Here is a 16,341-nt window from a genome sequence, read left to right as displayed (position 1 = left end):
AGTGTGATCTCAATCTGCACACGTAAAGACCGGGAGCTACTAGCTAAATATGGTTTTCTTTGGTCAGTGGGATCGCAGTAAATTTTCTTTAGGTGTTTCCAAATTTTGTGCAATTAATAAATTACCATTATAATCAGAAAAAAAGTGAAAGCTACTTTTAAACGTTGACCATCTTTTTTTTTTTAAGATTTTATTTATTTGAGGGAGGGAGAGAACACATGTACACACAAGTAGGAGGAGAGGCAGAGGGACAAGCAGACTCCCCATGGAGCAGGGAGCCCTATGTGGGGCTCGATCCCAGGACCCTGAGATCATGACCTGAGCCGAAGGCAGATGCTTAACTGACTGAGCCATCCAGGTACACCTATTGGCCATCTTTATACATGAATTTGAGTTGGACAAAATTGGCAAAGAATGTTAGGTATTTAAGGCAGGATCTGAGTTCTTTTTACCAACACTGGAACCAACCACCTATTCTTCTTTGTCCCTCAAAGATCAACATGCTTCTTAACTTTCAACTGGGAGAGAATTGCCCCTGCCCAGAAGAGATACGGGAGGAGCTCTATGACTTCCATGAGGACCTTCTCATTCACTGTGGTGAGCTTCTGAGGCAAAAGCTGTATCAAAGACAAGTCTGTTCCTGATTCATCCATTAGAAGCTAGTGGGGTTGGGAAGAAAGTTTTCTATTTAAAGGTGCAGTTAACCCTTGAACAACATGGGTTGGAACTACACGGGTCTGCGTATGATGCGGAATTTTGTCTCCATAAACAGAGGACAGTACTGCATGTGTATTTTCCCTTAATAACATTTTCTTTTCTCTAGCTCACTTTATTATAAGAATACAGTACATAATGCATATAACATTTAAAAATATGTGTTAGTTGACTGTTTATTATTGTCAGGAAGGCTTCCCATCAAGAAGTATGCTATTTGTAGTTAAGTTTTGGAGGGTCGGAGTTATATGTGGATTTTCCACTGTGCAGATGAGTGGCACCACTAACCCCTGCATTGTTCAAAGGTTAACAGTACAATAGTAATCGCTCAAGAAATGATTCTGCCCAAACTACTTGGGTCAGAGAAGCTATAGGAAATAATTCTGGCATAACATATGACAGAAACTTCTACCAAGAAGAAATTCTGTGAGCTAGAAGAGAGTGAACAGGGTTTCTGAAGAAAAAAAAAAAAAAACCCAATACTTACATAAACCTCTCCCACTTTACTTAGTCGGACTCTGCTCCCAGCTAAACCAAGATTCCAATCCCCTTTGCTTCTTAGCTTTTGCCATGAGAGAATGATAACTTCTGCCCTGAAGAATTCTAAGCCAGCAGTGCCTACTTTGATACATAGCTGCTGATTTTAAATGGTTCTCAGCATTTGTGCTGCTTGTGTATGGGTGGATTGACTAATATATAAATAATAGATGGTCTTTTCATTTGAACTGACTCAATGTTAACTTTTTCTTTCTAGATACTCCAGAGCCCTTTTGGAGTTTAGGTTAGAAAAAGTTAAGTGTGGGGTTTGAAATTACTTGATGTTCTTGTACACAAGAAATCATCTTTTTAAAACTTGCCAAAAGACCTCATAGAGGTAAATATTTATGGGGAGCTGCCTATGGTATCTTTAGAAGGTTCCAGAAGGGTGGGAAGCAGAGACCTTATGTTCTTTCAATCATATGGTGGTTTCATGTACTGTTTGAGGTTTTCACTCTGTTCTGCGCCTTGCTAGGGGTTCCCCTGGAGGAGGAGGAAGAGGTGGAGGAGGACACCTCCTGGACTGGGAAGCTCCGTGCCTTGGTGTATAAAATCAAAGGCCCTCCCAAGCCTGAGAAGGAACAGCCAACAGAAGAGGAAGAGAGATCCCCTAGTGAGTGACCATGCCTTTCAATCACAGTCCTCCTGACACGGTGCTCTTCTATGACATAATGACGGGAACTGGCTTTCTGACAGATACTGTGAGATGGACTGCCTAGGCGTCAAAGGATGCATCTGGGCATTCTTTTATAATTGGTGGTGGCTATTGTGTATTTGGGGCTATGCTGCTCTTCCAATTTAAGGAGCTTACTTTCAGAGTCTTCTGAAACCTGAGGGATCTATTATTTTGGGTCTGCTCTTATCTGTCTAGTTAAAAACACCTGTAAATAGGTTTCTGTTCTTCTTTGAGGTTTCAGTTGTCCTCCTCCTTTAGACATTGTTGTTTCTGTCACCTCTGCTTCTGGTTCCTTGGCATTGCAAATTGCCTCCGTGAGAAAATTAAATAATGATACAAAGGGAGTAAAAGAAATGGATGTGGGCTTTGATGGGGGTCATTTTGGGGTTTTGGCTACGATTACGTAGCATCCTAGAGGACTTTGACCTTCAATTTTTCAACAACAACAAACCTTGTCCAAGTTCATTTCTCTAAGCCTTATGGTAGACATGACTCCTACCGTTGTGACTCATTGAAACAAGATCATAATTTGTTCTATTAGGGCAGTTTACTGTCTATAAACCATTAACTTTTCAAGAAGAAAATTGTGTATTATATATAATTAGGATGCTCTTTAGTACCAAATTCCGCAAATATTTCATTTGTCTAAAGAAGGAACTTCCGAGGTTTGACAAAGTTGCCTTTTATCTTGTTCCTATTCTATCCATTTTGGAGCATGCTTTCAAATCATAGACTAGAGCAAGAGCCTGCCAAGCTATGATTGGTTTGTCTGAAAACACTACTTTGGGGTCCGTATATCTTACTGCCCTTTATATTGACCTCCCATCTTTGCCACATATCTCTGAAGGGAAGGAAGCCTCACCATTTTTCAGCACAAGCGTTGAAGCCTCTGGAAAAGTGAGTGGGGTACATACACTGGCAAACCTTGATCAGTGCTGTCACCATGGAAAGGGTAGGTCTTTGATGAGGATGTGCCAGCAGGATTCTAAGGGCACAAAAGTGAGCTTAGATCCCCTTTGTGGTTCCTGCCAAAGCAGAACTAAAAATAGACTGAGCTGACCCATATTACCTGCTGAGAGTCTATTTTGGAAGTGGATGCTTCTTTCTAACCTATAATGTGTCACAACTGGGGGTCCCACAAGGTGACCATTTCATGGTAGGTAAATGGAGTCAGATGAAATCACTTGGCTGTGTGAAGTCCCCCTAACTCTAAGAATGGTGTTCCAGAGATTGCAATCTTCAGCACTGCTACCTTGGGCCTCGGGCAGAAAGACCATGTTCTGTCTGTTGTGGTGGAACATTATGTAAATAAGGCCACTCCAGTGTGAGACTCCATGTCTTCACCTCATGCTGCTTCCCTTCCAGAAGGAGAATCGTGAGAGGTTCAAGCTTTGTGTTGTCAGTCTCCTATCCTGGATTTCCAGAGGTGGTCAAGCATGTCTGGTTGTCAGTAGACAGGTTCCCTGGCCAAATGTTCGAGAGACAGAAAGCTCCTCACTCAGGGCTGACATATGAAGAGAAAATCTTGGGAATAGTTTAACTGCCACACCCCCAAAATTGTTTTTAACGAATAGATGGAGACAGTGTTTCTGAATACATAGCCAGTTGTGATAAAAGGGTCAAAATACTTTAGAATATTAATAAGTTTCTTTTTCTTCCTTTACATTTGATAAACTATTAAAAATGCAGATAATGACATGGGATAGTGAATTGACAATTCACCAAATACTTAACATGTATCAGTTTACTACTGGTGGGTTTTTTCACTCCTGTATTGTATAGTTGATGAAAATAGTACTCTGAAGAATTAAGGGATACTTGTTCATTTATTCTCTTCACCACTGCCTAGTTCCAGAACAATTTCCAGGTGACTGAATGTCACCAGCCCAAGGTAACCAAGATGAGTAAAGCTGTGACTTGCTTCACATTTTCTGACTCTGGTTCCATGCTCTTTCCATTGTCCCGTAAAACCCCCAAATATAGCTATTACATACAGAATAGCTTTTTATTTTTTTTTATTATGTTACGTTAGTCACCATACATTACATCATTAGTCTTTGATGTAGTGTTCCATGATTCATTGTTTTCATATAACACCCAGTGCTCCATGCAGTACGTGCCCTCCTTAATACCCATCACCAGGCTAACCCACCCCCCACCCCCTCTCCTCTAGAACCCTCAGTTTGTTTCTCAGAATCTGTAGTCTCTCATGGTTCATCTCCCCCTCTGAATTCCCCCCCTTCATTTTTCCCTTCCTACTATCTTCTTCTTTTTTTATAACATATAATGTATTATTTGTTTCATAGGTACATGTCTGTTTAAAACCATCATCTTTTTATCTGGCTTACTATACCTGCCAGGTGACTCACAACTATGACTCACTGTTCCATGTAGGAAATCTAAACCCAACAGAAGTCAAAATTCTAACATGCCAAAGTTGACCAAGCCAAAGATCTGCGCTCGGTGGGGTTTTCAGGGAAGGGGGTGCAGTCTCTCTTCTATGAGCAGTGGGTGTTGGCCAGATGACCTGCCGGAAAACTTCAGCTTTTCTAGCCAAGAGGAATCAACAGTGTCCTGAACCTCATGAGAATCCTGCTAGCTGGCTCAGAGTTACGGCGATCTGCCTAAACTAACTCTAAGCCATATTGTCGATGAAAGCTGTTACAATCTTATCAAAACATATGATAATGAAGAGGTAAAAAAGATCCAACAATAGTAGCCCGCCATACTAAGTCACATTTCTTTGGCATATCCCAATCCAGCAAATTCCCGAGAAAATCTTTTGCCTGTTAGTTCTAAGCCAGGGCTTCTCACACGCTACAGTTGAAGTAGGGTTTCCTTGAATATAAATCTCTTGCCACTGAGTTACTCCTCCAGAAGAGACCAACCAGCTATTTCCGCTAAATTCTGAAATTAACCAAATGAAGACCCCCTGTCACTTTACAGCTCAAAGTTGGTGCATTCCTGATCTCTGTCATTCCCTGAATGCTCTCCCCAGGGAGGTTTTTCCTGCTACTTGTGTCTGCTCTTGCCCCATCGCTGAGTGGCCTACGAGCTCTAACTGAAATTCTCTCCTGCCTAAATGTTTCAGCCTGTTGAGTGCTGAGGAGGAGGAGAAGAGTCTACTGTTTGCTCCGAAAATAAGTCTGGAGCCCAGCACAAATACTTACACACATAATGAGACAATTCGGTGGTAGGTCCATCTATGGCACTCAGGCAATATTTGTAAGCCTGGTCCCAGTCTCCCCAAACAGCCTCTCCCCCTGATGCACGTGCACAGACACCTCCTCCATGAAGTCTTTCTTTCAGCCTCATCCTCCGTCCTTCTGCCCCCACCATTTCATGGCATTTCTAAAAGGGCATGTATGACCTTCCACCTTCCGTGGAGTATCTGTGTCCCCATCTGTTTTCTTTACTGGGTCTTTGTGCTCAGACCGTATCTTCCCTGTTTCTACATTTAACTCATTGCCACAAATCTGTCCAACCTCCAGTGTAGGTTAGTCATGGGAGGCTCATGAAGATGAAGAAAATGAGGACCTTATAAACAACAGAGGAAACAGCTGTGGACAGGAAACTCAATATAATCATGAGTTTGGATATGCTATAATAAAAGTGTAGGTAAAATACAGCAGGTGGCCAGAGAGGAGGAGTTGGGCAGATTCCATAAAGAACATAGATAAGTAGATAAAATAAGAAGGGAAAGACAGGGACGCCTGGGTGGCTCAGTTGGTTAAGCGTCTGCCTTTGGCTCAGGGCATGATCCCAGGGTCTTGGGATGGAGTCCCGCATAGGGCTCTCTGCTCAGCAGGGAGCCTGCTTCTCCCTCTGCTTGTCACTCCCCCTCCTTGTGCTCTCTCTCTCTCTCGCTCTCTGACAAATAAATAAATTCTTTTAAATAAAGGGGGGAGATATTTTTGATGAGAAGAGCTGCTTTGACAAAGCCCCAGAGCAGAAAATTTCATGTCATATGCCAGGAGGCAACCAAGTGAGATTGGTTGAATTCTCAGAGGAATGGAATGGGGTAGAGGGGAGAGGTAGGGTGGTGTTAGGACAGAGTGGCTTGGAAATCCAATTGTTAAACTACATTCAGCCTTAGAGTGTGACATATTAGTCATCACCATGTATTTATACTACCTGGCCTTACGTTGCAGGGAGGGGGTGGTTAACATTTACGTGGTAACCGCTGAGTCCTGAGCACTGTGTTAAGCACTTCTGTATTACCTCATGTAATTCTCAAAATATGCAGTAGATGAAGTGGGTGATTTTATTCCTATTTGATAGTTGAAGAAACTGAAGTAAAGACAGATTAAGTAACTTGGCAGGATCACACAGTGGTGGCATGAAAGTTCAAACCTTTGTCCACCTGAGTCTAGTTGCCATCCCTTATCTTGCCCTCCCCCTGCCCCCCGCCAGGCAGTGGCTATGAAAGGTCTTTGAGACCAAATTATCCATTTATTCAACAATAGTGAGGTAGTTATGAGCATAGGGCTCTAGACTTCGGCCACCTGGTCTTAAATTCTTGCTCTGCTACCTAATATCTGTGAGATTAAGCAGGTGACAACTTCTCTGTGCCTCAGTTTTCTCATCTGTAAAAACATGGGCCTAGCCCTAATACCCTATTTGGTTGACATGAGGAATAAATTAGTTAAAAATTCAAAGTGCTTATAAGTGTGCCTGGCATAGAGTATGCACTTAATTTTAACTATTTTGGGCTATTAAAATGTTTGTTAATCACCCACCATATCTCAGGCACTGTTTTAGGCACCAGTCAACTCTGCTTTAGCAAGATGTCAATCCAGAGGATCACCGTGCAGGATTATTGGAGGTATGGAGGCCCACCGGATGTCACTGCAGTGCTCTAGATGAGAGCTTCTGAGGACTCAAATAAGTATGGTGTAGCAGGCAGGATAATGGCCCCAAGGATGTCCATGTCCTAATCCCTGGAAGCTATAGGTAGGTTAAATGGCAAAGGGGAATTTAAGGTGCAGATGGAATTAAGGTTGTTCATCAGCTGGCCTTCGAATGGGGAAATCTGGATTACTGGAGTAGACCCAAAATAATTACCAGGCACTGTGCTAGGCACTTCCCATCATCTCATCTGCTTTATCCTCACAACAAACAACTAGATACAGTGACAGCCAGGTCCCCATTTTGCACGCCAGGCCAACAAAGAGAGAAGCAAAATAATTTGGACAAGATTCCTGCAAGAAGTTAGAAAGAGGCCCACACTGGGGTCATGTTCATAGGCAGGGCCCACACTCTTTCAGAGCACCATGCAGGGGTGCCCTGGCCGGGCCATGGGGCTGGAGGGACAGGAGTGGGGAGCAGGGACCTAGAGGATACGCAGCCTGTAGCCCACCTTGTCAGTTTCTTCTTCAGATTGAATACACATAGGAACTCAGATAAAAGCGATTCAATCACTTCCCCAGCAAAGACTGAGGCCTCAGGCCCCGAGCCTGTCCCTGTCCCGTCTCCACCCCGTGCTCATTCTGGGTGCCCCCTCCAGAACCCGTGAGCAGCCGTAGCTGCCCTCTGTGCTCTTTTCCCCATCGTCATCCCATCGTCAATGGTCATTTCATTGTGGGAATGTTTTTGAGAAAGTGATTATGAGGCTGGTTGACTGATTTCAAAAACAACAGGCTAATTACCTCCATAGGACAGATGCGAGCCCAGCGGCCGCGGAGCTGGATGGGCAGAATCCGGCCACACTGCCAAAGCGCAGTGCGCGGGCAGGCAGGACGGCCTCTGGGACTCAGGGGGTGTCCAGCCGGCTGGGGAAGCAGTCCTGGGGTGAAGCAGTTTGCTTCCCCACTTATCTCCACCCTCAGGGACGGGGAGGCTCTGGCCGAGGCAGAAAAGCACTGAGGAGGGGCATTTAGAAATGGATTCAGCAGAAATATACATCGGCCACATGACTGTCCACGCACAGCCTTCTCTGAGAGCCACGTGGAAGGCCGGCTGGCGGGGATCGTGGGTCCACACCAGTTGTGTATAGTCTCCATCTCCAGCGCTCCTTCTCCTCTGCAGCACTCACTGCCATGGCCAGCTCGGCAGACCCCCTATCTGCAGGAGTCTTGGCCTCTTTCTTGAACTGGAGTGTCTCTTTGCCTAAATAACAGACAAAGTGAGGATTGGGCTGACACAGTCATTGGGCTTGCAGCAGAGCCTGGGACTGGCCCTGCCCCATCGCATGCCTCTGTGTCTCTGGGCCCTGATGACACAGAGCACACAGAGCAGCTCCAAGAACAGTGCTCCCGGCTGTCTTTACAGGCTTGTCCTTTCAGGTTCTCCGAGAGCCTTGTAACTTTGTTCTCCATGATCCCAATAACAGCCTCGTTCTCGTGAAATTAAGCATAAGAGGCACCTGCTGCACCGTCTGGGCCAGAGAGGCACTGGAAAGGCACACAGAAATTAGCCTGACGAATTTTCCAAGTCTCCTCAGAGGCGATGGGTTTAATTTTCTCCCTGACCTTCTCTGCTAATAAATAGGAGGTATTTGGCCACCTTGTGAAGCAGACCAGACTTTCAGCCCAGGGGAAGCTCTGGGGCACAGAGCACAGAGGGCATGAGCCCTTCCCATTGAATCTTACCCACTAAATCAGGTGGGTGTTATGGTGCCATCTGACCCCTGACAGGGGAAGGGTCCTTCATCTGTCCGCAATCAGGACAGTCATCAAAAAGCCATCAAGTTACCGCTCTTCATCTCCCCCACGTGAGTGATTAGTAGTGTGGGTGGTGTCTTGACAGTGACCACTCACTGTGGTCAGTGACCACTAGATTTAAGATTTTGCTTTATTTTTTGACCTCTAGTTGTACTATTAGTAAAAGCAAGTTGGATAGCTTCGTGATAGGGCTGGTGGGCATTAAAAGGTGGGGGTAAAATTCGTGGTGCTCATTACTTTAACCCAGTGAAGCCATAGGTGTTCATTTGCCATTTGAATAAATTAGTACAACCCTTTCAAGAGCTCCACAGGTCAGGTAGACCTGGAGTTCTAGAGTATTAAGCCATCTGTGACTTGGTAGAAGTGGATAGAGACACAGAGAGGTAAAGTGACTTGACCAGGGTCACATGGCTGGAACAAAGTAGCCCACACTCTTGTCACTACGTCATCCTGACGTTCATCTCTTTCAACATGAATTTTATTTTGCTAACTTGATTTTATTGGTGAAGAAATCAAGGCTCTGGGAATGTGAATAATCTTCCTAGCTCAGAGTCTGCTAGAAAAAGAGCCAAGGCTTTATGATTTTCAGGATTTATTTCTGAATCCACTTCATTGTTTAAGAGAGCATCTAGACAGTATAATATAAATTTAAAGCATTAACAAGGGTAACTATTTTTCCGGATTTTGTGAAGCTGTAGAAAGTAAGCAGCTCTCAGCTGGAAAAGTAGATGAGTTTAGATTCCAGTAGCCAAGGTTTGGGTCCCAACTCTGTCATTTACTCATTATGATGGTAGGCCAGTTTCTTAACCTCCACATGTTTCAGTTTCCTTGTCTATAAAATGAGAATAATGATCTTCCTACCCATGGGGGCAGGGAGTATAAGATTCAATAAAATAGTGCTCAGTCTAATGTTCCAGTACTTAGAGGTTGGTATACCTCCCAGCTTCTGAAGCGAATATACAAAGTGTAGGTCCTAAGAACTTTATCTCCACATTTACCATTTCAGATGCTTTCAGCAAAAAATAAAAGAAAATCCAACTCAGGTAGAGTAGCCAATAAAAGACTTCATTGACTGGTTACCTGGAAGTTGGAGAGGGACCCAGCCACTGGGTTGAGTTAATCCTATGGCTCCACTCATTCTCCCCACAGTCGTTCCATGTTCTAACTTTGCCTTCAGGCTGGTAGCAGGATGGTGGGTACAACTCTGGGCCTCACATCCATGTGCTACAGTGTCCAAGGGAAAAGTAAGAAAAGTTCTCCTGCCCTGGTATCCAAAGCAAGGATCCTGAGATCACCTTTGAAGAACTTGGTCACAGGCCAACTTGTGAACCATTGAGTGTGCCCTAGAAAATAAAATGTGCTGGTTGACTTACGTCAGCAGAGCCTGCCTGTGGAGTGGGGTTGGGTCAGTTTTCATGGGCCATAAGATAGAGAGGCAGCTATCTATACAAAATCAGTTCTGTTGAGAAGGAAGAAGGCACAAGTGGATTCTTGACACGTGGTCAGGAATATTCATTATGTCATGATGGCTATCATCTTTACCTTTCATTATGCAGTGGTTGCTATTGAAATGCAGGCAGTTCCAGCTCTTGATGTCCAGAGGGAGCGTACAGGCCAAAAAGCTGTGTCACAGGAGCTAGGGAACATGCTCTCTGCACTCTGTGTATGTTATCTAATGGGCCAGAGAAGTTGTGCAATGGGTGCTTTCTGTATTTATTTATTTTTTTTTAAAGATTTCATTTATTTATTTGACAGAGACAGAGATAGCGAGAGCAGGAACACAAGCAGCAGGAGTGGGAGAGGGAGAGCAGCCTTCCCGCTGAGGAGGGAGCCCGATGTGGGACTCAATCCCAGCACCCTGGGGTCATGGCCTGAGCCGAAGGCAGACGCTTCATGACTGAGCCACCCAGGCGCCCCTGCTTTCTGCATTTAATGTTGTTCTGGTTTGACACAAGCTTGGGGCCAGATCCAGGCAGACTTCAGGGTGTCAGCAGCCCTGTCACTCCAGTTGCCTCAGCAAAAACTTACAGCTGGATCTCTCTCAGGACCCAGCTTCTGTGAGCTCTTCCCTAGCAGCTTGCTCACTGGGCCTCTCCAGTCTGATCTGCAGCCTCAAGTATCTTCCACCAGGACTTTCTACCAGGGGAAGCATGTTAGTTTTCTATCGCCACTGCAAAAATTACCATAAACTTAGTGGCTTCACACAATACGATTCATTATCACCCAGTTCTGGAGTCACAAGTCTAAAATGAGTTTAGTAGTCTTGCCTTCCTTCTGAAGGCTCTAGGGGAGCAGCCACTTCTTGCATTTGCCAGATTCCAAAGGCCTCCTGCATTCTTTGACTAGTGGCCCCTTCCAGGAACGGTACTGGTCCAACCTCTGCTCCTGTTATTACATCTCCTTCTCGGACTCTGACCCTCCTATTTCCCTCTTAGAAGAACACTTGTGATTATCTTGAGCCCACCCGCATGATTCAGGATAATCTCCCCCATCTCAAGATCCTTAATTTAATCCTTTTGCTTTATAAGGTAACATATTCACAGGTTCTGCGAATTAGGAGGTGAATATTTGGGAGGGAGTCATTATTCAGCCCACCACAGGGAGGAAGAAAGCAGAGGTCAAAATACATTGGTTCTTGATATTTGCAAATGATCTACCACCTGTTAATGCCTCCAGAGCAGGGACAGCATACCACAAGCTGACTTGTTAATCACCTAGAATTTAAAAATAAGTGTGCATAATTTAGAGGCACATAATTATTTTTCTTTCCCCATTGTAAGCGTGAGCATTACAAATTGCTTTCTAAGTTTAAGCTAAGTACAGTGCTGTTTTGTTTGCTCCCTCTCATCGGTGTAATTGGAAGACTTTTTTCTTCCCAACTGACCCAGATTTAGGAGCACACTCATGGAACTCTGACACCAGCCCAGGTTGGGAATCTGTACGCTTCAGGGATTTGCTTTGTCCATGGCCAACATCTGCTCTTTGAGAACAAGCTTGAATTTCAGCACTCGATGGCCACTTGGACTGTGATCTAAATTTGGAGGTGAAAAGAAAAGATTCTTTCCAGACCCAGCAGCCTAAAATTGTAAACCTGCACGATGAGAAGAGATGGTCTTTTTCTTACTGCAGTCGCCATTGCAAAGCTGGTAATTTGGCCATTTAGAAAAGAGTTTTACCAAGTGTAGTGGGTACCTCTGGAGAACTTTCTTGTAAGCCACAGAATGTAGGCTTGGGGTCTGAGGATCAATAGTAGGTTACACAATGACAAGTGGAGGGAGGTAAACAACTTAACAGTAAACAATACCTGAGCCCCCCAGACTGATGTACCAAGGCTAACTCTAATTTGAGGACACTTCTAAACCTCGTTTCTCATCTGTAATGTCTGGCTAGTCCAGAAATCAAGTAGTGAAGTAGCTATTCTTCTTTTAAAGTATCTTTCAAGGGATCAAGTATCCCTAAGCAATACAGTACCTTAGAAATATCTCATTTCTGAGTTAGCCTAAACAATTATTTAAAATGCAGTTTCTAGATCATAGATTTAGTATAATTGCCTAAATGTGACTATCCCTAATTACACTAATTGCAAAAGTGGAGCAAGTTAGAACGTTAATAATAATTTCTTAAAAGAAGCCATTTGTAATTATCAAGGGAACCACGTGTACATGACTCGCTTCAAAAGATACTCTGTTTTCTACTAATCCTTTCTCATCAGAAAACAAATGCTTGGTGACACATCTTTTTGCTTTTTGGAGAGAACACCATAGCTTTTTAAGAACCTCATGAGCTAAACCATCTAGTGCATTTGACAAGGCCTTCTTGAAACAGGTAAATTAGTGGTTGAAAGTCCTAGAGCTGTGGCAAAGAGTGTGGAAGCAACTTTATCATGTGTGGTGGGGGATCTGAGTGGGGTTATGAGACGTGCGTGTGTGTGTGTGTGTGTGTGTGTGTGTGAGTGTGAGTAAAACGAGGCCATACATTACAGCAAGCAATAGAATTAACCTCCCCATCCCACTCCTTACCTTTCTCCTGGAGTCTTTCCCTCTCAGGAGTCCTGTTTCTTATGCATAGTAAAGTGTCTTTTTAGTCATTAAAGGGTGGCATTTCCAAAGAGGAACTTAGAAAAGCAGCAGAAATGAAATCAGTATTTAGTGGTAACTGCTCTTAATATATCTGTGGTTATGAAAGAGGTTCAAATGTATCTCAAGAATTGACTCCCTTTGCTGTTTGAAAATCCTACCAAATTTGTCAGCATTCCACCATTGATACCAGAAAAACATAAAAGTATTTACTACAGGGACTGCTTGTGTGAATCAGCTCTTGAAAGAAAATGGCATTCCGAAGTAGCCATAGCGAAGGGTAGTGTCTTTCCCATCAGACTGCTTCATCCATCCCTGGGAGGGCCCCTCTTAACTTCACAGTAGAGATTTTTCTTCCCTACTTTTCTAGTCGCCATGTGATGTGGACCTCTTTGAGAAATATGAAGAACTTTAGAGGAAGGACACGTCGGGGGGAAAGTAAAGGAGGAAGATCTGATCATTTCTCTAATTTCTTTGGAATTTTTATATTACTAGAGAAGTTGTACCTTCTTATGAGTTGTCTTATTTCCTAAATGTCTTGGACAACACAGTTTTACTCATTATCTTATACTTCCTCATTAAATGCCTTACATGTGTTTATCTAGTGTCTAGTAAGATGCTGCGGGTAATCGTTGGGTCTTGAAATAGTTTCATACAGACTAGTTAGCTCAGTGTTATCACTCGAGTGGTTAGCTCATTTAGGAGTTGGCACAACTAGAGGGTAACTCAGCTACTCAGACGAGGATGGCGGGCACCTGCGAATGAGATTTGTCCTGAGGCCTGGATTCACAGTGACTCCAGAACAAAGCCTTCTGTAGGTGACAGCCCTGGTTTGCAGTATTAATGAGAGTAACATCACTGCTGAAGGGTCAGCTAATGTGGGACAAAGAATTAAGTGCCTCCCTCTCTGTCCTGCAGCCCACTTTTCTGCGTGTCCGATCGCGCTGGCTGCAAGCAGGCTAAACGAGGCCAGGCAGCCTCGGTGTGAAAGCCACCCACCCCGCCCCCCTTGCTCTGAAGATGACAGCTTGCACCCAAATTGATATAAGGAGGGAAGCACCTTGAGCCCTTCAGACCGGCAGGGAGCCCCCTTTGGTGATGCAGGAACAATGGCCGGGGTCCTTCCTGACTGCCAGGATTCAAGTTTCAAAATAATGCTGCTTTAATCCTCATTTTATTTCTCAGGGTGAGGTGTCTTACCCATCTTACACTCACATTCAGTCTACCTCCCATCCAGAAGCAAACATAGAAAGCGTCCTAAGCTGTAACTGTCCAAGTTCACATGTTAGCTACTGGATTGGGGTCACACAGGCTAACGGAACAGGGCTCTATCTTAGCTGGAGGGAAGGCTTTGTGTCCCGGTCATGGCTATCACCTCAGCATAGACCCTTTTGTATAAATCAGTGCTTCTTGAACTTTTTGGCCTCAAGACCCCTCTTACGCTCTTAAAAATTATCAAAGACCTCAAAAAACTTTAGCTTCTGTGGAATATATCTATCAATATTGCTGAATTAGAATTTAAAACAAATTTTTGCAATAATTCATTCATTTAAAAATAACAAAAACCCCATTACATGTTATATAAATAATATACTTCTGTGAGAAATGACTAAATTTTTCAAAACAAAGCAAAAATAATGAGACAAGCAACATTGTTTTGCATTTTTATAAATCTCCAATGTCTGACTTAATAGAAGATAGCTGGGTTCTTATACCTGGTTAAAGAATAGGAAGAAAACTGGTCTCAGAGATACATAGTTGGAAAGGGGAAGAGTATTTTAATAGCCTTTTTCAGATAATTGTGCTGATTCTCCTTTAATACTACATCAAAGCTCAACAAGTAGTAGGTTCTCAAAAGTTCATTGCCATGTAGAACCTGAAATAACATTAAGGAAATTTTTGTGCTTGGTTATATAAGAACTCATTGGTCTGTCTTTCATTTAAATAGGTCTTTTACCCATGAATGTTTTTGTAACATAAGGCCTTTGGTCTTTGGGAAATTATTGGTTCACCAAGTTATGCAGAACTTCCAAATGTTGACGTATTTCATTATAAAATATTTTAGAAATCACATTTGTTAAGATCAACAATTTAATCAGAAAGTCTTTAAGTACTGGGAAGCTGTCAAACTCACTGTGGCAGATAAACATTTTCTAAAATTCTCATTTTCACTTGAAAGCTCAAAAATTATATTATTGGCAACAGATACTCTCCGTTGTTTTCCTTGAAGTGACGAGCTTGCTTCTTTCATTTATAAGAACATGTCTGTCATTCACCCAAGTCTGATGAACCAGCCTGGTCTGTCTGCGTTTTTTTAATTAAAAAGAGCCTTCCAGGAGACGCGCAGCCAGCTGAGCTTACAGCTCCGGCAACCACACAAGCCCTTCTCCTCACAAAGTCCTCTCACCGCCCGTTTGCAGCAGAAGTGTTGTAGGCATCCTTCCCTTTTTGTCCCCCAGGAGATTAGGAAGATGCCTACTCAAGAGTTTATTATTAGGGGCCCCTGGGTGGCTCAGTCGTTAAGCGTCTGCCTCCGGCTCAGGTCATGTTCCCAGGGTCCTGGGATTGAGCCCCACACCGGGCTCCCTGCTCAGCGAGAAACCTGTTTCTCCCTCTCTCACTCCCCCTGCTTGTTCTCTCTCTCGCTGTGTCTCTCTCTGTCAAATAAATAAATAAAATCTTTTAAAAAAAGTTTATTATTAATAAAATTATTTTTATATTTCATGTGGCACATTCTCATGTGAAACTGGGCATCTTTCTGGGGATATGTTGGTAAAGCTTGGTGTTCGGTGCGACCGCCTTGATTCGCGCTGAGGCACCCCCTCTTGTACCCACATTGCTTCTATACCTTCAGGCCAGCTGTCGACACGGTGAAAAAGGCAAATCACATCTTAGAATTATTATGAAAATACGTTTGGCCTCGCAAACCACCTAAAGGGCCTGGAATCCCTAAGGCTCTGTGGACCACACTTCTACAACTACAGGTACAGATAGAATAGTTAACCTTTATTAAGCTCACAGTATGTGCCAGACATGATTATAGGCATTAATTATTTTAATCCTCAGCTGTACAGATATATGAAGAGCCTACCACATTCTAGAAAACAATCTTTTTAACCTCTGGACCCTGGTACATTTATGCCACTCTACTGCCGGTGCGTGGGAGCTAATTAAAATCTGAGGAATTTTCACTAGCATTGCTGCCAGGGGTGTAAAAAGCTCCATCTCCGTCCCAGAGGTGTTCAGAGCGTTAGAAATTCATTAACTCAGCCTAGGTTTGCTTGGTGGTGCTCGGTCTCTAGTGTATGTCAGGCCATGAAATATGCCGTGCATTCAGGGCTCTTGGGAATATTTCCTCCCCCGCCGTCTCTCCTCAGTCTTCTTTCTTCTCATAGTTATTCTTTCTCTCAGTTTTTTTTTTTTTTTTTAAGATTTTATTTATTTATTTGACAGAGACAGAGATAGCGAGAGCAGGAACACAAGCAAGGGGAATGGGAGAGCGAGAAGCAGGCTTCCTGCCGAGCAGGGAGCCCGATGTGGGACTCGATCCCAGGACCCTGGGATCATGACCTGAGCCGAAGGCAGACGCTTAACGACTGAGCCACCCAGGCGCCCTCTTTCTCTCAGTTTCTGAACTTCCATCTCCCAATTTGAAACCCTGTCCTACAAGAATGGC

The 16,341-nt window shown here is 43.7% G+C and overlaps 1 protein-coding gene across 1 annotated transcript in view; it reads left to right on the top strand.

Moving 5' to 3' along the window:
• Positions 1-16,341, top strand: part of RYR3 (ryanodine receptor 3) — a 508,260-nt gene that overhangs the window by 348,997 nt on the left and 142,922 nt on the right. Inside the window, exons 37-38 of the mRNA XM_034994885.1 lie at positions 495-597; positions 1,727-1,864. Of these exons, the coding sequence (XP_034850776.1) occupies positions 495-597; positions 1,727-1,864 (241 nt within the window). The remainder of the gene's footprint in view (positions 1-494; positions 598-1,726; positions 1,865-16,341) is intronic.

Source organism: Mirounga leonina, unplaced genomic scaffold (genome assembly GCF_011800145.1).
Source record: "Mirounga leonina isolate KUSES-001 unplaced genomic scaffold, KU_Mleo_1.0 Mir_91, whole genome shotgun sequence".
Classification (NCBI taxonomy): Eukaryota; Metazoa; Chordata; class Mammalia; order Carnivora; family Phocidae; genus Mirounga; species Mirounga leonina.
The sequence above is the reverse complement of the archived record's forward strand: the minus strand, read 5'-3'. Positions and strand labels throughout refer to the sequence as shown.